The 23803-nt window shown below is 39.4% G+C and overlaps 1 protein-coding gene across 2 annotated transcripts; it reads right to left on the bottom strand.

The window, feature by feature from the left end:
• Positions 1–35: 35 nt before the first annotated feature.
• On the bottom strand, positions 36–22880 carry ccdc50a (coiled-coil domain containing 50a). Of its 2 annotated transcripts, XM_028443482.1 has the most exons (12): positions 22558–22880; positions 13893–13955; positions 8099–8228; positions 6936–7026; positions 6484–6577; positions 4077–4952; positions 2645–2787; positions 1917–1961; positions 1569–1697; positions 1386–1468; positions 1187–1296; positions 36–217 (listed from the first exon to the last, which is right to left on the bottom strand). In XM_028443482.1, the coding sequence occupies exons 1-12, from the start codon at positions 22610–22612 to the stop codon at positions 198–200; spliced, it is 1839 nt and encodes a 612-aa protein (XP_028299283.1). In that variant the 5' UTR covers positions 22613–22880; the 3' UTR covers positions 36–197. The 2 variants fall into 2 exon arrangements, with proteins under 2 accessions (XP_028299283.1, XP_028299284.1); XM_028443483.1 differs by lacking the exon at positions 4077–4952 and having other exon boundaries at positions 22558–22865.
• Between the last annotated feature and the right edge of the window lie 923 nt (positions 22881–23803).

Below are 23803 nucleotides of genomic sequence, written 5' to 3'. Positions count from 1 at the left end.
AAAGCCTCACTTCTTTAAGCAAACTTTGGAAGGGATTAAAAATCATACTGCCAATTTATTACATTATACAAAGGCTTTTCTCAGAGGATGAACAGCACGACACAAAAGTAATAAATAATAATAATAACAGAAAAAAAAAAAAAAAAAAAGAGGTTGAAGGAAGATGGACAGCATGTCTGGACAAGGTGGAGAGTGAGTCACCGTTTGTAATAGGCACCTGAAAAACACAAACAGACGAAGATCCATCAACACGCTGACAACGCATCACAGTTCAAGTTCTTTCTGTCTGTGCTTCACACTTTTCCACCTTCAGCCAACACATATGTGTGTTACTAAAGTAAAATGAAACAGAAGTGCATCAGATAAACAAAGAGCAAATATTTAGGGAATTATTTTTACTGATGCTGGGCTTTTTGGACAACCATGGACTTGGTTTAAGCCACCAACCTTTAAATTAGGACAAAATCAGTTTCATAGTGATCCACATTGTCAGGATTGTAAGGATGTCAATCCTTGAACACACACACACGCACACAGTCTCATCATTTTATAAACAATCAAAATCATGAAACTTGAGTTTAGACTAGGGCTGGGCGATATGGACCACAACTCATTATTTTCTTAAATAGTGATATACAATATAAATCTAGATAATTTTATTTCAAATGAAGCCTGACCAGAAAGACAATTCTGGATTAAATTTGCTGATGTAAAATGCCACACAGGCACATTTATTAACAAACAGCTGAACAACATGTGCCACTTTTGGCTTTTTCTCCTATAAGAGACAGCACGTGTGAGTGAGTTCTTTAGTGTGGATGTTTAGGGAAAGGTCTGGGTTTAGGACGCACTCAGCAATGCATCCAACTGTGCTTTTAATGTTGTTCTGAGAAGTAGTGAAAGCAGCGACTCTCAAAACAAGTATTTTAAAACAAAATAAGAAATATAGAAAATTACGCCTATATCAATATATATATATCGCTAAAATAAAAAAAAACTTGTTATCTTGAATCTCCATATATTGCCCAGCTCTAGTTTGGACATTAAAGGCTAATTATGCTAACGGGATGTAAAAAGGATGAGGCTAATTCAATGGACAATTCAGTAAAACTGGACTCAGATTAGCACAGCTCAATCACTGCTTTCATCTGCAACCAGTGAGATTATACAGACTAAACAAAAGCACCTCTGTGAGCAGCGTCAGGCCTGGAAGAAGCCCGAGGAGCGCCTGGGTAGTCTGAGTAGCCGGAACCAGCGTGCACGTTCTCATAGTTATGTGGCCGAGGCTGAGGAGGCCTTGGATGGAAAGACAAGAGAAGAAACACCTTTGGTACAAACATTTTTCTCTTTCTGAGTGGATCACACTCATGGCCGTGCTTTGTAACCTGGAAGGCTTGTTGTTCTGTCTATGTCTGTGGTGTTCATGTTCGTCTCGTGGTCTGGGCCGGAACGCTTCTTCTGAATGTGGCTGGAAACCAACATAAACAATAGCTTTAGTGGAGAAAAATGGGAATACAAAAACTACAAAACAAGTGTGGTTTGGGGGATTATCATTTTTCTCAAATCACCCGGTAGTTTCCTTCATGCCGCCTCCGCTCCATCGCTAACCGCTCTCTCTCACGTTCCTTCTCCTTCTCCCGTTCTCGATTCTTCTTAAACTCCTTTTTCTCCTTTTCCATCAACATCCGAGCAATTTCCTGTCAAATACAACACAAGTTTAAAGGAAATCGATATCCTAGAAAATATATTTAACTTACAGGTATTAGAAAACAGTCAATCTCTCATCATGAAAAGAAAAAAAAAAAAAACACACACAGCACTCCTTTAAATTTAAGTTTCCAAGATCCATAATGTTACATTTAGATCAAACTTCATACAGAGCCAAACCAAAAAAAAAACAACCTCATCTTACTTACCTCATCTTGTGCCACTTGGGCAGCTCGCACATGCACACTGCTCGTCTGCAACCAGAAATGAATTAAAAGCCATTATTTTGCTGAAAGAGGGACACTTTGTTCCAGTATTATGTAACTGTGGAAACGGCTGGAAGTGTGGGGCCCAACATCAAGGATGGCAATTGTTAAAAATGACACACACACACACACACACACACACACACACACACACACACACACACACACACACACACACACACACACACACACACACACACACACACACACACACACACACACACACACACACACACACACACACACACACACACACACACACACACACACACACACACACACACACACACACACACACACACACACACACACACACACACACACACACACACACACACACACACACTTTTTTTTACTCCCAGAAAGCCTGAGCAACATAAAGACAAATGCATTTAATTGCATCATAACTTATTTCACTTGTCAGTCAGTTTGGCACACTGAAAAAAAAAAAAAAACCTCCTATAGACACTGACCATTTGACCAGCAGCAAAATAAATTAGACTTGACCTAAAACCTTTATATTCAATGCCAATATTCTATTGTAATCCTCCTCTGGTAGAATGTTAAGAGACTGCCCTTTTTATTTGTGAAGAAGGAAATCTCCCACCTTCAATGCTGCACAAAATGCTCAGTATTTATGTTCTCCAATAAATAAGAGTTGTGTGTCTGACCTTCATTTCCTCTTCCTGTAGTTTCCTGGCCACCTCCATGTCCTTTAGCTCCTGCAGATCAAGCTCCAGTATTCCTTTGGTGGCTTCATTCAGGCCATCATTCTCTGCAACAACTGCCCCGCTGCCTCGGTGCACAATTCGACCTGAATGTAGCATCCCATTAAAAAGCAAACACATAATTTAAAAATTAGTCCGCAGAAGGCAACAGACCTTTTCTTTTTTTTTTTAATCATCACAAGCCCCCTACCAGCACACAAATCAAGCAATAGGCTCAAACCATTAAAATATTACAATTTATCAAAATTTAGGACAAAAGATTTGTTGTGTGTAGTTCTAGTTATAGAAGTGGAAAAAGTTACTGGGTCAAAAAAGGGCTGCAGTGCATCATTGCTGACATCATTGGTTATTAATAACTGACACGTTCAAGAGGAAGCAAAGCACCACAGCTGAAAATAAATTGAGATGCATCTTTGTTTGCTTTGGACAACCAGCTCAGACACTCTGAAGCCCTTTGGAGTTGGAGCCCATAGATTTTGTTCTACTACAAATGTACAGCACACACACTATAGCACACGTGTCAAACTCAAGGCCCGGATGCCAAATCTGGCCATTTAGAGCATCTGATTTGCCCCATAGGAGAAAGTAAAAATTACAAAACATGAAATTATCAACTAATTTAGTTGTGGACAAATCACTCCCTCCAAATACGCACATTCAATACAACTCCACAATATTTCCCATGGCTCACAGTTTCCTTATTTTGAAACTCAAATTGTTGTTTTGTTTTACTTATTCCTTCACTATGTTGCTTCTTTGTTTTTGTCTGTTTTGGGTTTTTTTTTTTTTTATACATGGTTTTCAAATTAAAGAAAATGGTTATGTAGTAGGAAAACTCTCTAATCTTTTTACTGTAATGTGTTGGCTGAAATTAATAATACAAAAATATTGAAAGAACTACATTTTTCCAAAATTAAGGAAATGTAAGTGTAGAACTTACAGGGACTGATATCAATCACTCATTGCTTGGATATTGTCTGTGCCTTACATAGCATATATATCATTAATGTACAAACTACAGCACAACATTTTGAAACTACTGCGATCAAACTGCTCCATATTTGGCCACTGAACTAAAATGAGTTTGACACCCCTGCAGAGTGAAAGTATCACATCCCCTCTAGCACCAAGCAAAGAATGAAAGACTGAGCCAACCCCACAGAGAAAACGACAAAAACGTGATGCATTAGAATCACACAATTATGGTCGGAGGTGACGTTGAAAGGATTCTTGTGAAAAAGAAAATGAACGTCCTTGATTGTGTCATTGCTGCGTAATTAATCAGCCCACTAGCTCAGATTGGCCCAGTGAAAAGAAGCTCAGGCACACAGGATCAGGAGTCCCCATAGAGCACAGAGGGCTCTCTCGGCGGTACCTGTCTCTCTGCCGGGGTGACTATGAGTTCGCTCTCTGCTGGGACCCTCCCAGTGCTGGGCGTCCAAAAACTCTCGGCTGTCTGATGTCCCCTCGTTGCTCCTGTAGTCATCAAACACTTCTTCGTGTCCGGAGTGTACGCGATGCCTTCCTCTATCCCTTCTCTCCCTTTCAATATCCTCCTCCTTCTCCTCCCAGGAGTTTGTGTTTTTTCGCGCTCTATCCCAACCTTTTCCCTCCTCAGAAAAGTCCTGCTCAAGTTTTCTGTCTCTGCTGTGTCCCCTCCCATGCTGTCGGCCCTCTCCCTTCTGTCTCGGCCTGTGTTTATCTGGACTAAGTACTCTGTCTCTTGACCTTTCCCTGTTCCTTCCCTTCGTCCACCTCTCTTCATCTCCATCCCTGTTATGGTCTCTAACATGACGCCTGTCCCATTCACGGTCCTTGCTGCGATCTTGATCGTACTGCTCTTCCTTTACACGGTCTTTGTCTCTTTCTAATTTCTCCCACTTTCTCATTGCTCTTTCTTTGTCCTCCCAGCTGGATCCTCTTGCTCTGCCAGATTCTGGGTGCTCATATTCTGTATACCTGTCACCATGTTTACCTCTGGAGGGCACTAGGTGCTCTGGATAAGGATCAGCATGCCTGCTGTGAGCTCCCTCTGATCCTGAATAGTGTTCTGGGTATTTAGAGCGCCCACGCGGTGCTGCCGAGTCCAGTTTCGGGTGTCCGCTTCTTTTGGCCTCTGTTGAGCTATATTCTGGAGAGTATTCTGGAGAATAATCGCGACGTGTGTTTACTGAAGCATGTGAATCATTACGGCTGGGAGAATGTGTACCATAACCGCCTTGTTTGTCCAAGTCAAGAAGTCTTCGTGCACCTGGGCAGGGCAGCATAGTGGGAATGATGACAAAGGTAAATGAGAACATGGAAATGAAAATAAAAACATTGTTAGCTAATAGCTACATGGGTTAGTAAGCCCTGGGGTAAGTCACGTTACAAAGGAAATGAGAATAAATGTTGGAAAGCTAAGCATGGCACAGCAGGCTGAAAGAAAAGGTGTTAGTGTTAGTTCATTAGAAAGACATCTTCTATATTCTATGTTGTTTGGTCCAAAAGAAAGCATATTCACAACCCACAGCAGTTCAAAGCAGAACCAATGCAGGTGTCCCTTAAAAAAAGAGAAAAAGACCTGTTCATACAGAGCGAAAGGTTTTCACCTGAGATGGAGAGTAAATCTTTTCATGAAAGACAAGAAAAGTACATAGAACAAAGCACAGGCTGGTTCTCAGGACTACAACTCATATCAATGGAATTCCAGTTATTCAAGCAGCTGACTAATGGTTAATCAACTCTGTAAGATTCACAACGTACCAGTAGTAGCAGGTGCTTACATGGTTCCAATAAACCAAACACCCTTTCAGTTCTTTTACCAATTATTTTCACAGATGCTTTTACTTTGTGGCTCTAACATTAACACAATAGTCTAATTAGATGAAGTAGGATGAAAATCTGAATAAAGTTTTGAACCATTTGCAACTTTACTGATAAAGTAATTCGTTTACCAAAGTTAGCATCTAGCATGTCGTTTTGGTCCTTTTACACCCATTCTGTTATAATCATTCACGCAAAAACAGGTCAGTAACAACGTAAGGCTTCATTTCAAAGGATGCACAGCCAACAATGTAGGGTTAATACGGGGCCACTAACTTTATCCTCATTACTTGCTATGAAAGCAGGACAAGGCTGACTTACATTGAACAGTGAACCCTATTGTCAAGTCTTCAAAATAACTATGTGGAATAAGAATGAACTTTAGCATATGAGGCAGGCAAAGGCATAATGAAAAGCATACAATAGTTTGGTCCATGTCTTTCATTATCAAAAGGAAAAAAAAAAGTGGGAAACATGAAATTCAACTACACAAAGAATGTAACGTTTGCTTTTATTATTACCTAAAATAATTTAATGTCACATAAGTATCCAATATCAATTTGTCATTTGAGGAGAAGCCTGCAGTCCTAAATCCTGCTTTTGGGGTTTTTATGTGTCTGCAAATGTACTTTACAAACTTTGCTTTGAGTCAGCAACACAGTTGACCCAGAGGAGCCTCAAAGTGCACGCTAAGCCACTATGAACTGAATTGGAAAACGTGCTGACACAAGCTTATTGAAACCACAGACATCGAGAGACAAAAACTTCATAAAATCCAAGTTGTCTGTTAGATAACAGTTAAATGTTATTCAAGCTGCAAAGACGCTGGATTTGATTCCACTTTGACAGTTTTTCAACACTTTTCATGGCTCATTGCACTGCTGCAATGAGAATGTAATAACAGTGGTTCTCCATTGGGCAGAAGTAAACTAAATCAGCATTTTCTCTCACTACATGGAAATTCAGTTCTCCCATACCTCCATGATCCTCAAAGTAATCCTCCTCAGTGTTGGACTCCAGCTGCTTCTGTCTCTTCCTTTCCTCCTTTTCCTGCATCTTACGTGCAAAGGCCTACAAATAAACAAACCCCAAGTCAGCAAGCCAGCCAACACGTAGATTCAATTGTTCTTTAAGCGATAACACATTCCTTTGTAGGAAAAAGTAAACATAAGTGCTGTAGGTCCTTTTTAGGGTAATTTACAATGTTTAGTCTGAGCTACAGTGCATTGAGACTAAAAGTGCTTTATTTTGGTGGACTAAATATAATCATCAATATCTGTCAATTTAATAAGAACATCAATTATTAAACATTGTTTCTTCTTTAATTGCAGTTGTAAACAAGTAGATGACCCATGCCAAGTCATCCTTAGCAGGACAAACATCATTGAGGTGTAGATGTTTCTAGCAGAAAAGAGAGCTAGTTTCTTACCGCATCTTTTTCTTCCTGCAGTCGTTGGTGTTCTGCCTGTCGGACCAGTTCTTCCTGAATTTCTTGTGCGATCCTAATGTCTTTTTGCTCACTGAGTTCCAACAGGTGCATGTGTGATGATGCATACATGAACAGACAGTTAAACAAGATTAGCACACATGGCTAAAAGTAGTACCCTGTTATAAAGCATGATGTACGTTATCAGGCTTCACATACTAATCTGAATTATAGTTTTATTTAAAACGCGTTTAATTTCCTCTACTTATCTATTTGAAATTGATGCTTTTTAACATTGCTATTGTTTCAAAATCTGCAGTTAAAATATATATAATTAATCACTACATCACTATAAAAGAGTAAAATGCTTTTCATAGTTCAGGCTAAAGCACATACATACGATGAGTAAGTTATTGTTACATGTGTGATGTCATCCAAATCATAGCAGTTTAATGCAAGAGGGCAGTAATTTACCATAGATTACTATGAAGTAGCTCACAGTTTCAGAAAAAAACTGAGCTGGGTAGGAAATGTGTAAGTTTCAACATGAAACACTTTTTTCTAATTTATGAAATTGTTTTACTTTCTACATTTCATAGAAATTCACCATCTTCCTATTTTACTAGCCACTAACAATCAACTTTTAATTTATCGTAAAACATGTAACATTTGTAAAATGCACTTTGCGTTTTTTATAAATGTATTTGATATACCTTTATATCACATATTTAAAATACCACAACCCATACACCCAATCTGCAGCACTAACAAACATTTGTCACAATGTTGAAATGGAAAAAAATAAAACATTTAAAGATGGTAATTTAATAAAACTTTAGCACATGCAGCAGTCTTCAACTCTACTAAGTACTAACTACATCTGCAATCTGTATCCTGAAAAGTAAATCAAATTTTAGATGGAGCTCATTGGTGACTAGAGCCCCTGAGGGCCCCTCACATGGTCCATGAGGGCTACCTGGTGCCCGCGGGCACCGTGTTGGTGACCCCTGGATAAAACTGTGTGGTTTTGACTTTAGTTTCGTTTAAAACCCTGTTTTTATAGCCAGGAGATGTCCTTAATTATGTGTTCTGTATTTTATTTTGTGACAATGCTTTGATACATTAACAACTTAGAAAATTATTAGTAGTTATAGATCATCACCCACATAACACTGTGGTCTTTCTGGCTCTGGATTTTGGCTCTCTCATCCTCTTCCTCTTGTAGCTTCTTGGCTACTTGAAGATCTTTTTGCACCAGACGACTCTTGTTAACGTTAGACGCCAAGTGGCTTTCAACTGTAGACACAAACACACAAACATAACTGTTAAACTGTGTACACACAAACCAGAGTGGTGGGTCTGCTCCCTGGTCTGTGCAAGATAAATTATATGAGGAGAAAATAAACATTCATCTTCAAATTGACACCTTTTGGGATGTTTCCATTTTTATTTTTTTGAGAGTGTCTAGATTCAGCCGACAAGATAAACACTGAGGACGCAGACATTTCAGTCTTTGATATTGAACTGAGTGCGCTGTTAGTCACTGAAAAATGAACATTCACAGCAAAGGCATCATTCCAAGGTTGTGTGATGGCACCTTGTGGGCCATAACAGATGATAAATCCTGCTTGATGACGCACTTCAACCACTTGGTAAACATGGAGAGCATCGCTCACTCTCTCGTTCAGTTTCTGTTTTACCAGGATATTGATCTGTTGTCGACTTTCAGGTGAAAAGAACCAAATTACACTTGGTGATTCAATCCAGAGCTGCTCGATCAAGTTTCAGCTTTTAACTGGTGGAATTGAAACAGAGGTGAACTTTATTTTCATAAAACCAAAAGGTAAATAAATATTGATTTATCTTTTCCTCCTGAATGACATCATGCCTGTGTTAGTGTTGAAGACATCATACACAACAAAAATCTAAAGATATCAATGGCGTCACATCCACAGATGAGGTGATCATTTTAAGCATTGTGTTTTTTCTTCTTCTAAAAAGGTCATTTAAACAAAAACAAACAAGACTGATTAAATAAGCATTAATGTCAACCTTGGAGGACACACATCATTCAGTGAGAGGGAAATTGGGGTGAACGCAATAACTTGAACAAGCACAGCACTTAACAAATAGCTGAAACAACCATAAAGAACAGTTCTATTTTATGAAATTTCGTGAGATGTCTCACAATGGGATGCAACCTCTGTCGGTATTCCTCAAAAGTATTTATTTCAATCTGCCAATCCTGATTGGGCGGTGAAGCGCGTCCATCCGCTAGGGGGAGACTGACCTCTTATAAGAGAACGCGGATAGACGCGCACCATTCAAACACCTCTTCTCTTGTCAGCCATCTCACGTTTTTTTGCCAGCTTAACAGTCCACAGTTGACCTCAGCACACCTTGCTGTCGTCTTGGTCCCACTGCCCTCAGCGCCGTCGGACCCGTGCGCATGTCGGTCCTCCCTCTGGGCTTTTACGAAAGTGTGTAGCCCGGCTCCAGCTACTAAGGTGTCCGAGCTTCGGACGAAAGCGAAAGCTGCCATCTCAAAAAAAATCCAAACACTGTCCTTGACGTCTCCGACGGTCCAGCACACATTGGCCTGCATCCCTGCTAGCACCTGTGCTAGCTACCTCGTGGTAGCATGAGCTAGCCACCTGCTCTGCTGACTGCGGCTCACCTGCTCCTGCGACAGCCCGCTGTGTCTCCTCAGAGACTCGTGTAACCCTTCAGAGCAGACAGTATCTAGTCGGACCTGTCCGCTAAGACGTATGCGGCCAATGCCCTCTCAGTCAGGGCGCTTTCATGTCCTCTCTCTCCTTAATGCCTATCAGGATGAACTCTGTGAGGATTTCGCACTGCTTCAGGACCCTGCGACGATAGAAAAAATATCCACGGTTGCTGACGGGCGTCTCCGCACCCAACGCTACTCCGTGCAAGCTATGGGAAAGGTGATGAGCAACATGGTTGTTCAGGAGCTAGCCCGTTGGCTTGACCTTGCTTAACTGTTTGATGCAGAAAAGCGCGACATCCTGGATGCCCCCTTTGTGCCCCAGGGGATTTTTGGCTCTGCTTTGTCCTCCATGCAGTGGCGCTGCGAGGAGAAAAAGACGATGAGGCTCTACGCCTCTGTCTCCCCAGGAAACCCCAGCGCGGCAAAGGGCTTTTCCTCGGCCCTTTCCTTCTGTTCCCTGGCCAGCCCCGCCGAGTCCCGCTTACCTGGCCCGGTATCCCTGCAGCTCCGGCGGCTGCTGCTTCTCCAGCTTCTCCTCTAATGACGAAACTGACTTTCCCTTGTTTTCCAGCTTCGTCCCTTTGAAAGCAAAGGGGGTTCCACCGGAAGGGGGAGCCTCTGCTGTGCAGGAGGTTCCTCTGTTCTTGGTCGGGTGGCCGCCGCCGGCAGAGGGCTCCACTGTGCTGCGAACGACCTCTCTGGTGACATGTCGCCCGCTGCCGCGAGGGGGCTCCACCGTTGTACGGTTGGGCCGCTTCAGACTGCACGGGTGGCCTCCGACAGGGAGCGCCGTCACGCCACTTTTGGGCTCTTTGGTTGCTTACGGTCTGACGCCGAGAGAGGGCGCCATCGCTTCGTGTATGGCTCCTCTCTCAGTGGGTACACCAGAACGCTTGACGTCTCTCTCCCTGAAGATAGAGAAATAGAGAGTAGGGGTGGGAACCTCTGAGTACCTCACGATGCGATACAAAGCTCACGATAATCTCACAATATGACGATACTGCGATTATCAATAAATTGGTCAGAAATCAATCTACGATAATCTATGACATAAGAAAAAAAAACTAAGTGAAAATATAAAATTTTTATTTTACATCTCTGAAAGACAATAAATTGAAAAAGTGTCCTATGAACAGTGACACTATTTTAGTGCAACATTTCTGTAAATAAGTGTCAACATACCAATGTAAACAAATAACTATCTCCAATTGTGCTTTCTGTAAACAAAAAATAAGGTCTTTCTTACCAGTGACACCAGTATAGTGCAATATTCCAGTAAACAATATATTGGTTCCTTCAACAAACACTGACAAAATTTCTGTGAAGACGTACCTGCAAATTTTAGTGAAAAAGCAGAAAAGGTTTTGAGAAAAAAACCAAAACAAATCGATAGCATATCAATAATCCGATCGTGCGGAAAAATATCGCCGTATCGAGATATTGCCACATTCCTAATAGAGAGCGCTCGCGGTTCTGTCTTGGGTGTTACGGACAATAACAAAGGTTACAGGCTGCAGTTTGCATCTGTACCTCCTCGTTTCGCACACGTGAATTCTGCTGGATCACCTGTCAAATCTGGGATTTGTGATCAATGAGGAAAAGAGCGTGTTGTCCCTTACTCAAGAAATAATTTTCCTGGGTCTGTCCATGCGCACAGTGCCGTTCACCGCGCGTCTTTCACCGAAGCGGGCGAAGATGCTCGGGGTGTGTCTCAGGTTGCTTCGGACGGGCAAATCTGTTCAGTGCAAATTGTGTCTTTGTTTACTCTGTTGATGGCTTAGGCCATCCTCGTGATCCGCCTTGGTTGCCTTCACATAAGGAATTTCCAACTGTGGGTGGCCTCACATGGGCTCGATCCTGTGCGTCATGGCGCACCGAGGGTTTCGGTTACGCCAGAGTACGCCACCAGCCAGACAGGCTGAGGGAATGCGGTCACACACTGATCCTGGTGGCTCCACTGTGGCCGGCCTGTGCATTGGCTTGCGGAGATTTACCAGCTGCTGTGTGCACGTCCCTGGCAACTCAAGTGGCTCAAGCTATCAGCTGTGGGATTATCAGAATGTGATTTCCACCATACATAGTGCTCGAGCCCCCTCCACCAGGTCTCTTTTTGACTCGAGGTGGAGGCTATTTGAGGGGTGGTGCCTCCAGAGGAACCACATCCCTTTTCAGTGCCCGGTTGGAGTGATTTTGTCATTTCTGCAGGACCTGATTGACAAAAACTAAATCTTTTCCACTGTGAAAGTGTATTTGGCGGCATTCGCTGTCACATTGGCTTCGGGGATAAGTCAGCACTCGCTGATCTGCCGATTTATGGAGGGAGCACGTAGGCTCCTCCCCATGTCAAGACCACTGGTGCCACCGTGGGATCTGGCGGTGCTTTTGGAGGGACTTAAACGTCAGCTTTTCCCAGGTGATGCGAGGAACATCACCTGGGAAACCTTCGGCCCTTTGTGCCGAAGGTTGTGTTCTCCCATTGACCTTTTCTGTCTCACAGGGTGAGCAGCGACAGAAATTTGTTATGTCCAGTTCGTGCGATCCACACTTATGTGGATATGACGAGGAGCAATCAGCTGTTCGTCTCCTGGGCCAATCCCCGCAAGGGCCAGCATGTTACTAAGCAACGCCTGTCACACTGGGTGGTGGAAGCTATTGCTTTGGCTTACTTGTGTCAGGGTCTGCAGCCACTGGGTGGCACGGGCGGTTTTACTGTCCTGATGTGATCAGACTTCTGACCTGGAGGCTGGTACCGCTCGATAAGCATTTCTGAACGACAGGAGTTTCCATATCCCATAGTGAGACATCTCATGAAATATTACAAAATAGAACTTCAGGTTATGTAAATATCCCCGGTTTTACGAGTAATATGAGTGAGATGTCACCAGACTACCCTTCTTGCTTGAAAGAGGAGAAGAGGAGTTTATTTAGAATGGTGCGCGTCTGCGTCGTCCTTTAATAGGGGGCCGCAGCGGACGGACGTGCTTCACCGGCCAATCAGAATTGGCAGATTGAAATAAATGCTTCTGAAGAATGCAGACAGAGGTTGCATCCCATAGTCAGACATCTCACTCATAGAACCGGGGTTATGTATTTGACTTAAAGTTTTCCAACAGCTGTAAATCCACATTGACTTGAAATACTGTTCAATGCCACTCCGTGATTGTATTCTTTTGAACTGCATCAGTAGGTAGTGTCATTTTAGGACAACAACCAAACTCCAGTCTGCTCTGTGACATTTGGGTTCAAAGGGTAAACTGCGCATTTCTCCAAACTCACCACAGTGAATTGGTTGAAGAACCCTGCAGCTAAAAAGGGTAATGACAGCAAAATGGTCGGCTTAAGGAAAAGGCACTGATTGCAATGAATCTGCACATGGCACAGGATGCGCGACATCCGGCCAAACCCTTAGCTTGTTGCGAAAGGCCCTTTTGTTGGCTGATAATGAAAGAAAAAAAAAGCCACCCACACAAATGTGTGAAAAGACAAAAACAACTCATTGTCCTTTGAATTCAACCAGCATCCCTCGCATTTTCACTCTAAAATCAGCTGTACTTAAACCAAGCAGCTGTGCAAAGAAGTGCACAATCTTATATCAAAAGGCACCCCCATTCATGCCCACTTATAAAAATGTCTAAAGAAGAAAGACAAGTTGATGTATAGTAGAGACTGATCTCTTACTTTGAATTTATGTGGAAAAGGGGAAGCCATTTGGTTTGTGCTTCTCTTGGCCCCAGTTTATTTTAGGCAAAAAGTAGGGCACACCCTAGATCGGACCCCAGTCTAGCTGGGCTAACAGAGACATACATTTAAGCATTTACTCACTCCAAAGAGCATTTTAAAGCCCTAATTAACCCAACATAGTAATTGTAGTTAAAAAAAAACGACGAACAAAACTTTACAATAGTGTTTCAGGAAAAAAAAAAAAAAACCTTTCAGATCACATGACAATCTCATGTCCAACAAAACTTTTTTCCCCCTCTTTCAAGTTAATATTAAATACATTCTACCAAAACTGGCTCTCTTTGATGAGGCAGACCTGGAAAAATATGCTTTAATTTTGATTAAGAAGGGCACATTACTAACCTCTAATACTTTAGCTGATGAAATGTAACTCATTTCCTTGGACTTATTGATTATTCTATGGGGTGAGAAATTGTTTAAAGTATCCCTGAGAGTGGTGCCAGCTATGGCAGTTTTTAAATTGTAAGGAAATTGTTCATGTTTCTTACTTTCTTGCTCCTGGAGGTTGTAGGCCAGGCAGTGGTCTTCCAGCACAGCAAAGTCTCGACACACTAAAAAAACAAAAAAACAATTGAGATTAAGAATTGTTGCTGAAGATGATCATGAATGCTTCGAGTTCAATGAAAGTAGAATGAATGAAATGAGGAAAAAGCAAAGATTAGAATTTAACAACCAGTTATGCATTTAACATCTGCTAGGACTAACAGGAAGTAATATTTAACAGCAAGGCACAGAACCTAGAAATGACAATCCAGTTAAAATGACAACTTTAGATAGAAAGATTGGGATTTTAAAAACAAAGCCAAAACAGTAAAAACATTAGTTCAACCTATCCTAAATGGCTAAAGTTGAACACAAAAACACATTAACTTGCTTAGTGATAAAAAAATAAATAAATTCAAGTTTCCCGTCATGAAAATAAAACATGCTCAGATCAAAGATAGAAACAAAACCATGAGCCATGATTTCATTTGTGGTGGTTTAAAAAAATGACCAAGCTTTACTATATATATGACATTGTAATGTAATCTGGACAAATGTTCTTGCAATATTTTTTTAAATCAAGATATCCTCCACACATAGTGAGTAAAAAAGAAAGAACCCAACAAATGAAGGGTTTTACTAATGAGGAAGAAAAAAATCCAAAGCTACATGGCCCTGTGTGAAAAAGTGTTCGCCCCCAGCTCCTGTTGAAACTAGGGGTGTCCCGATCCGATATTGATATCGGTCAAATATCAGCCAGAAAACGAATATCGGATTTTATTGGACTACATCTAAAATCATTGATATATATTATATTTATACAATGTGGCACTGTCAGAAACTTGGCTAAATGAACAAAAAGGTATGAACTTTACGATAAAAGGCATTATACATAAAAGATAACAATGAAATGGAGAATGTGTAACAGTAAAAATAACGAGACCAAAGGGAGAGAACATATTAATCTGTTGTTTGTATCCTGATTGCAAAATAGACATATTTAATGAGAACCTAACCAAAATGATAGATGGAATATTAATAAATGACATCTCCGACCATTTACCAATACTTACAATATTTAATACTAACGACAACATCCACCCAGAAACATATGCAAACACATGAAAAAAAAAAATACATTATATAAAAAACATCTTAAAGACAAAACATTGAAAACAGAACTACATCCTATGGAAATTACAACAAATACTACATACCAAAACACTGAAGATAATCTATTCTTCCCTTATTGGGTCACATTTAAATTACTGCTTATAAACTAAGACATAGTAATGTGTTTATACGAGAAAGGGTTAAATCTAACATTGGAAAACACAGCACTGTCAATAGCTATTAACAGCTAGAATAACCTTGATGCAGAGACAAAACAAGGAACTTCGAAAGACGATGAAGTTTTCTTTTGAACTGGAGGAATGTAAACAAAGTCGGGGAATGAAATCTGCAGGAAACAAGGACGACACAAACAACGATGGAGAGGAGGAATGAAAAAAGACAACACTGACTACAGATGAGAATAAATCCTACATGAAAAAGGACAAAAAAAAAAAAATGAAATTGTGTACAGACTGTTTGACCAGAGAGACAAGCTTTGATGTAAATTTTCTGTGTACAAAACAGGGGATGGGACTTGGATAGGCAAACTGCTTCTCTCGTCTCCTTTTTCGGCATGTACAAAAAAAAAAAAAAAGAATAACAAAACTTCTGTGAATGCAACCATGTCGGAAATAAACTGAATAAATAAAATAAAATTTATTCAATTGTAGAATACTGTAGATGAAGGTTAAAATTTATATAACCAATTGCTTAATAATAAATGAGTCAGTTTTTCTCATACCTACTGTTGCTGACTATTGTTCTGAGTAGCATCACTTGATCAAGCCTTTTCAAACACTCCACACTACAAAATAAGTAATAAAAATATATATGATTTCTGCTGATATCGTATCGGATCGATACTGTCCAATACTCAAGGCTGCAATATCGGTGTTGTATCGAAAGTGAAAAAGTTGTATCGGGACATCCCTAGTTAAAACATAATTGTGGTTGATCACACCTGAGTTCCATTTCTGTACCTACCTGACAAAGTGAAGGAGATCAAAAGATCCTCAAAAGCAATAGACGAGACATTCAGGTACAAAAGAGAAAAAAAAAAAAAAGTATTTGAAATCTCTCAGTCTGGAAATATCTATAAAGCCATTTCTAAAGATTTGGGACTCCAGCAAACCACAATGAGAGCCATTATCAATAAATGGTGAAAACACGGAACAGTGGTGAACTTTCCCAGGAGTGGCCGACCGACCAAAATTACCCCAAGAGCGCAGCGGCTACTCAGTCAAGAGGTGACAAAAGACCCCACAACATCATCTAAAGAACTGCAGGCATCACTTGCCTCAGTTAAAGTCATAGTTCATGACTCCACTGTAAGAGAGAGACTGGGCAAAAATGGCCTGCATGGTAGAGTTCCAAGACGAAAACCACTCCTAAGCATAACATAAGGCTCATCTCATTTTTGCCAGAAAACATCTTGATTATCCCCAAAACTTTTGGGAAAATATTCTGTGGATTGAGACAAAAGTTGAAGAAGGTCTGTGTCCCATTACTTCTGGTGTAAAAGTAAGAGCATTTCAGAAAAAGAACATCATACCAACAGTAAAATATAGTGGTGGCAGTGTGATGTCTGGGGCCATTTTGCTAATTCAGGAACTGGAAGACTTGCTGTGACAAATGGAAGCATGCATTCTGCCGTCTACCAAAAAATCCTGAAGGAGAATGTCCGCCCATATGTTCGTGACCTCAAGCTGAAGCGAGCTTGGGTTCTACAGTGGGACAATGATCCAAAACACACCAGCAAGTCCACCTCTGAATGGCTGAAGAAAACAAAATGAAGACTATGGAGTGGCTTGGTCAAAGTCCTGACCTCAATCCTACTGAGATGCTATGACATGACCTTAAAAAGGCAGTTCATGCTTGAAACTCTCCAATGTGGCTGAATTACAACAATTCTGCAAAGATGAGTGGGCCAAAATTCCTCCACAGCGTTGCAAAAGACTCATTGCAAGTGATCGCAAACACTTGATTGTCTCCTCATTAATGAAAAAAAAAACCATTTAAAAAACTGCATTTTGTGTTTACTTGTGTTATCTTTGACTAATGTTTAAATTTCTTTGATGATCTGATCAGCAGGCGCAGATTCCCTTGATTTTGGGGGATCGGTAATCGTCCGATCCTTGCATATGAAACCGATCTTTTCCGCTGATCTTTTCTACCTCCACAAAGGTTTTAAAGTTTGTCATTAAGACACCCACTGTCCCCTTCTGCTGTGAGTTGACTGAAAGGCCCGCCCACCAGCTCGTGTGTGTGCTGCGCATGCCTCTGCTACACAGGATAACAGCAGCAGCACAGTTAGCTTAGCATGACGGCAGTTTTACACACAAAAAAAAAAAAAAAAAAAAAAAGAGGAAAGATCGCAATTTGTAATTCCTGTAATGCGGAAATAAGCCTTGGTGGAGCTGCAAACAAAAGGCTACCTCATTCACCATTTAAGAAATCACCACACCGACTGAGAGCGCTTACCAAGGAAAAGAGCAAAGTTACTACGAGGAAAATAATGGAGTTCACGGCTTTGAATGTGAATAAAAACCTTCCACTAATGTATAAGTGACTGTAATAAGTGTGAGAACAACTCACCTGTGCCATGTTCATTCTGTCATTACCCTTTGACTTACGAAAATGTTACATTGTCCTGTAGATTATTATTATATCATCTATCCCAAACCCTGCGATTTTCTTTATTTGTAAAACTAAATACTGCTCTGCACTTTATTTTAGTCAAAGAGCTCCGAACAGATCTGCAGTGTATCCTGTTGGACACGTTCATTTAGTTTTTAAAATGTGAAAAATTAAAGACTAAAGGAACTGATTTAATTTAGTATTTTGGACAGCAATGTTCTAAATTTTTAATTTATATTTGAGAAAACGAACTCATGTGCAGTTAAAACAAACCCGTTTGTATTGTTTCAGAGGTATTGCTCAATGTTTTACAATGAAATAAGTTTGGAACATTCAAGGTGTATGATGTCAGTTATGAAAAACGGGATCAGCCAATGAGGCTTCTTAAAAAAAAATAATAATTTGGTGATCGTCCAATCGGTGTACCCCTAGTGGAAAACATGCAAAAAAGTAAGAAATCAGGAAGGGAGCAAACACTTTTTCACATTATTGTAAGATCATCCTTTAACTAGTTTAGTGTCAACATCATCACAAAAGCACCAATAATATAATCTATAAATAATGAAAAAATGGTTTCATCAAACTGGTACTAAAGAGACAAACGTTAAGGATTTGATTCAGACAGCATTTTTCAGCCATATGTCTAATCTTCTTATCTTAGAACCTTGAGAGTCTATAGAGCTGGAATCAGTATGTTTGTGAGACGGACATTTTGAAGCTTGTACAACAGAAAGACATGCGTTACCTTCTTTAGTAACAGTATATTGCACTGTGTTTACAAAAGACCACTTTTTGCACCGTTTCTGCCAGACATAAAAACATCAACAGGCCAAAATAACAACATATTGGCCATGTCTCCCTCTAAGAATAGATTTAGGGGCTTCCTGGTATAAATAGAGGCTAAATATAGAAAAATGTTGAAAACATTTTCACAGAAGCTCAATAGGCAACAAGCAGTGAACCTCCACAATTTGTCTCTATCCCTGACAAGAATAAACACGTCTGCTGAGCAGCTGAGATCATGGCTCTTTATCTAGGATATTGTTTCTAGGATCTTAAAAATGTGCTAGTCTGATAATTTTTGAAGGATTTTTTAAACTTGTGGAATTGAACAATATAATTTATAAATAAAAACATTCAAATATTTTTATTTTTTATAAGATCAATTGAGTGAAAATATTTTAAAACATTTAGAAGCATACCATGTGGCTACAGAAGAAATTGAAAAAGGAAATATCTGATGGATATGAGCCCAAGTTCCACCAGTTAATCAATGTTAAGAGTTAAGCTCAAAGCAGTAGAAAGTATTAGCATAGCAAGGAGTAGATCTGCTAAATGGCTCATGTTTTATTAAATCATTTTAATTGCAGAAACAATCTCACACTTCCAAGCATTGAGTATTTAAGCAGTATATACGTAGAAAATCAGCTTTAGCTCAATGTTACCTGTACACTGTAATAATGTGACTGACAATTATATATATCATTGCGTAAAAACTGATTAAACCACCACACTGATAAATCCAGCCATTTCAATACAGTCTGGGATTTATACTATCAACAGCATAAAGGAACGCAGGGCCAGCAGGTATTGTGAGCATCGCAGGCCTAATGCTGATAGTGATGAAATATTATCTTGGAGGCGGAAAACAACAAGCATTCCACTTTGACAGCCTTGAGTTTGACATGTCTGCAGTCGAAGGTCACAGTCTAGGTCGGGTATAAAGCAGGAGATACACCCAGGAAAGTTCACCTGTCTGTCACACGGCTAGTAACAACATATTGAGACAACCAAGTAGCCATGATCATAAAGCATTACTATGATTGTCATTATAACAGTCTTTCTAAGACTAACCAATAGTTTTTTTTAAGAACAGAAAACTGTTTTAACTACTTCAATGTTAAAATGTGATTTATTTATTTATTTTATTGGGCAATGTGAGATTTTTCACATTCCGTTAGTGTTTGTTTTCTTGCAACTCTCTACTACCACACAAGTCTCCTTTCCCTTTGTACCAGCCCAGCCCTGCCAACACAGATTATTGTTGCCCTCTTCATAATGTTGTAAAACTGGTTTCTGCCATGGTGTAAACACTAGTAAACACGTTCGACGCGGAAAAATGGAAATGGATTCTTTTGACATGCACACTGGAAGACACATACTTAATTTTAGGGATGTCCCCATACAACTTTTTCATTTCAGTTCCGATATGGTAACGATATTGCAGCCTTCCGCATCGGCCGATACCGATATTGATCAGAGACGATATCAGCATGAATCATACATACTTTTATTCCTTTATTTAAAAAAAAAAAAAAAAAAAAAGATCACTTATTTTGTAGCGTGGAATGGTAGAAAAGGCTTGATCAAATGTTACTCAGAGAACAATAGTCAGCAACAGCAGGTATGAGAAAAACTGACCCATTTATTATTAACCAATTGGTTACATAAATTTTAACCTTCAACAAAATATTTACAGTGTTCTACAATTGAATAAAATAAATAAAAAATGAATTGCAAAAAAAAAAAAAGACAATCAAAAATAATCTACTAGGGTGTGTATTGCCTGGCATCTGGCCCGATATTAAAGTATAAGGTGATTATTGTGATTTGTTTTTAATATATTAAACAACTAATCTGTAAATGTGTACACCTTCATGGGAACATTATGTATGAAATATATTTTATTGGCATATTTTACACTCAAAGCATTGGCTTTAGCATGCCATGTGCCAACAACTTAAAATAATTTAAAAAAAAAAAACATACAATCTGCCTGTGGCTTTTAAACCAACTTTGACTTTAGTGCAACTTAACTGAAGTATATGCCTAGAACAACAAATAAATGCAGAAAGTTAGTACTTTCTTTTTAGATTTTATTGAAAAAAAACAAGCTGGTCAACATATCCAGGTTTCAGTGCACTTCTTTATGCAGTTACAATGTCTCCTGCAGTGGAAAAAACTTTACTGGTTAAATAAAGGTAAAAAATAAGTAAAAATATTAAAAAAAAAAACAAAACAAAAAAAAAAAAAAGATAAGAATGCATGTTTAATTGATCTGAGAATCGAGTGACGTAATATCGCCAAATCAATTTATTCCAACACCCCTACAAACTACTACTGCATAATACTAAGCATTTGAAAGACTATTATAGTGCCCACGGTTGGAAACAGTGGCAAAAATTCCCCAAGCCCCCCACCTTCATTGTATTAACTGTGATGAAAACAGTACACATAGGTCAAGTCATCAACCAGACCCTAGCGATGTAAACAAGTGAAAGAATGACCACTTGCCTGCGTATGCTAGTACCAAGTGCAAAAATGCTGTCTTAGCGTTGTCCAAATTCAATACCGTTCTTCGACTGCATGTCACCATAATCCACCAGAGCTGCCCATCTTTTACAGGGTGTGATTTCAGACAGGATATTTAAAAATACACCTTGATATTATTTTGGTGTTGCAACAAACATTGACCTGTCAGAGCATTTTGGGGCTGCAGGGGATGAAAAACCAACAAATCAGTATATGTTTTGGTTAACAACTCACAAGTAGAAGTGCTTTTTATGCTTAAAAAAGTAGGTGCACAAGCAACACTCGTTCCCTTTAATTGCTCTTCATGGTAGAATGCGTGACAGACAGCTTTTTAAGCATCATGTAACAAATTCAGACAAATCTTCTGAATCTAAAAATCAATGACAGTTACATATTTCATACATGTAATGTTGATTTATTAATTCATCATTATCGAATAAATTTACATGATATAAGGCTGGGCGATATATTTAGATTCAAGATATAGCGAGTTTTCTAATTTAGCTATATATATTTTCTTTCTTCTATGGATTATATTGTATCAAAATACTTGTTTTAGCAGACGGTGCTTTCACCACTTCTCAGAACCGCATGAAAAGCTCAGTTAGATGGACTCCTATCACAGACTTTTCCCGAAACAAGCCACACTACAGAACTCACTCACACATGCTGTCCCTTAATGGGGAAAAAGTCAATAGTGGCACATATTGTGCAGCTGTTTGTTAATAAATGTGCTTCTGGTAAGACTTTATTCGAATTAAAATATCAAAATTTATATTGTATATCATCATTTTGAGAAAAAAATATTGAGATGTGAATTTTGGTCCATATCGCCCAGCCCTAAGATGGATAGTTAGTATTGTTGGTTTCCTCTTTATCAACAATCAGCAGTAATTTGCAAATAACACATACAAAAATACAATCCATGTGTTCAGGAGAAATTAAAAATTGTTTAAAAAGACACTTACTGCTGTACTTTACATTAAAGCTTACGTTATTAAAGTTGGTACACTTCTTTTACATTATTGACTTGGGGAAATGTCGCCCCCTGCACTCACTCAATGTGACCAATGAGAGATTTCTGTGCAACACCAGATTTGTTCGGTGAGTACTAGTATGTTTAACCATGAGGCAAATATTATTAGTAAATAAATATGTGTATAATATTATAATCATATAAAAAATACTAGTTTTGGACATATTCAAGTAGAGGTTAAAACCTGGTATGACACCTAAAGGCCAGGTTAACGTCTCACTAACGCTAATTACTTCCTTAGTAGAACCGTATATGTGTTAGCGTTCACTGTTTTAGGTGTATAAAATTCTTAAATATACATGTTTGTACAGATAGAAGTTCCATGGTAAATCACACTGAAGTATAAACTGTGTCACGGCACCTGCGCTCAGGCTAAATACTGTCAAACTAATGCTGACTGACTCCACCTTTGGACACTGCTTGTGTGTTAGCATCCACTAGCACGATATGCTAAGCACCGTTTATCACCTTAATGGAGCTATATAGGCACACATGTGATTTCTAAGCACGTATAAGCACCATAAACAGCTATAGCCAATGGTGTTTAAACGGAGGTGTGTGGTAGACATTACCCTCTTTCACTCCAGGTAGATTTTCCTGGTCGATGCTAACGTTACACTCAGCCATGTTCGTAGGGGTAATAATAAGTCACAGACAGCAGCAGCAGGGTGGACGGTGAGGTTCACTTCCGCCTTTCCTCGTAAGGTTAGCCTGATTAATGGTCCTCGCTCATGAAGCCGATGGATGGTTCAGGTGCAGGACGACCCTTTGATTAGTGTCGGGGTCCGCCCTCCCTCTCTTGGTACGTGGCTGCTGGAAGCTCCGAGCGTCCCTCCCTCCCTCCTTCACCACAGCCGTCCGATCAGCCCGCCCGCCCGCCGGCTACACAGCGCAGCCACCGGCGGTCCTGCCCATGTAAACAAGGCTCCATCCCCCAGGCTAAAATAACACTCAGGGTTGAGGACAATTACATTCTTTAATTCACAATTATGTTTTTAATTATCCATGTTCAATTGCAATTCAATTACGATTACAGTGACCAGCATTTTTCCCCAATTACAATTGAATTACAATTATTTGGTATCCTCAGGGAGTTAGTTCTCAATTACAAATAAACACAATTACTGAGCCTGAAATTAATAACCTAATAAAAGCATATCTTATGATAACGGCTCCTAAATCAGCTGTAAAATACACAAAAAAAATAAACACCTGTCATATAATTTCTGTCCAAGCTATTGCTTTCCTTGTTAGGCTTCTTGATCAATTAAAATATAGGTTTTAATATTTTTGTGTGTGTGCATCTGAGCATTTTCTGTCAGTATACCCCTAGAACATAGAACATACAGTAGAACTGTAACATGGTTCTCCAATTTAGCGTTCAATTATATTTGACAATTTTGATAGAATTTTCGTGGCAATTACAATCTCAAAGTCAATTATCTGAACTCAATTACAATTTAATTATAAATACTAAAATTACAATTACAATTGAAATTACACCAATAATTGTGATTGATGATCAATTATGTGATTACAATTTTAATTGACCCCAACCCTGACACACATAATACATAAACAGAACTACAAAGAGACACATTGTATGGCAATATAGATTTAAAAAAAAAAAAAAAAAAAAAACTTAACAAAACTCAATATAGGATTCAAAGGAAAAACAAGCATCATTAACAACAAAGTTCAGTAATTCAAGTCAAGTTCTTTTCATGTGATTTGGTACAAATATTATGACTATCTTTTAACAACCTCAGGACGAGCAATGCAATATATAAATATATAATGTTTAAAAAGCAAAAATAT

This window comes from Gouania willdenowi, chromosome 4 (assembly GCF_900634775.1).
Source record: "Gouania willdenowi chromosome 4, fGouWil2.1, whole genome shotgun sequence".
In the NCBI taxonomy this organism is placed as follows: domain Eukaryota; kingdom Metazoa; phylum Chordata; class Actinopteri; order Blenniiformes; family Gobiesocidae; genus Gouania; species Gouania willdenowi.
The sequence above is the reverse complement of the archived record's forward strand: the minus strand, read 5'-3'. Positions and strand labels throughout refer to the sequence as shown.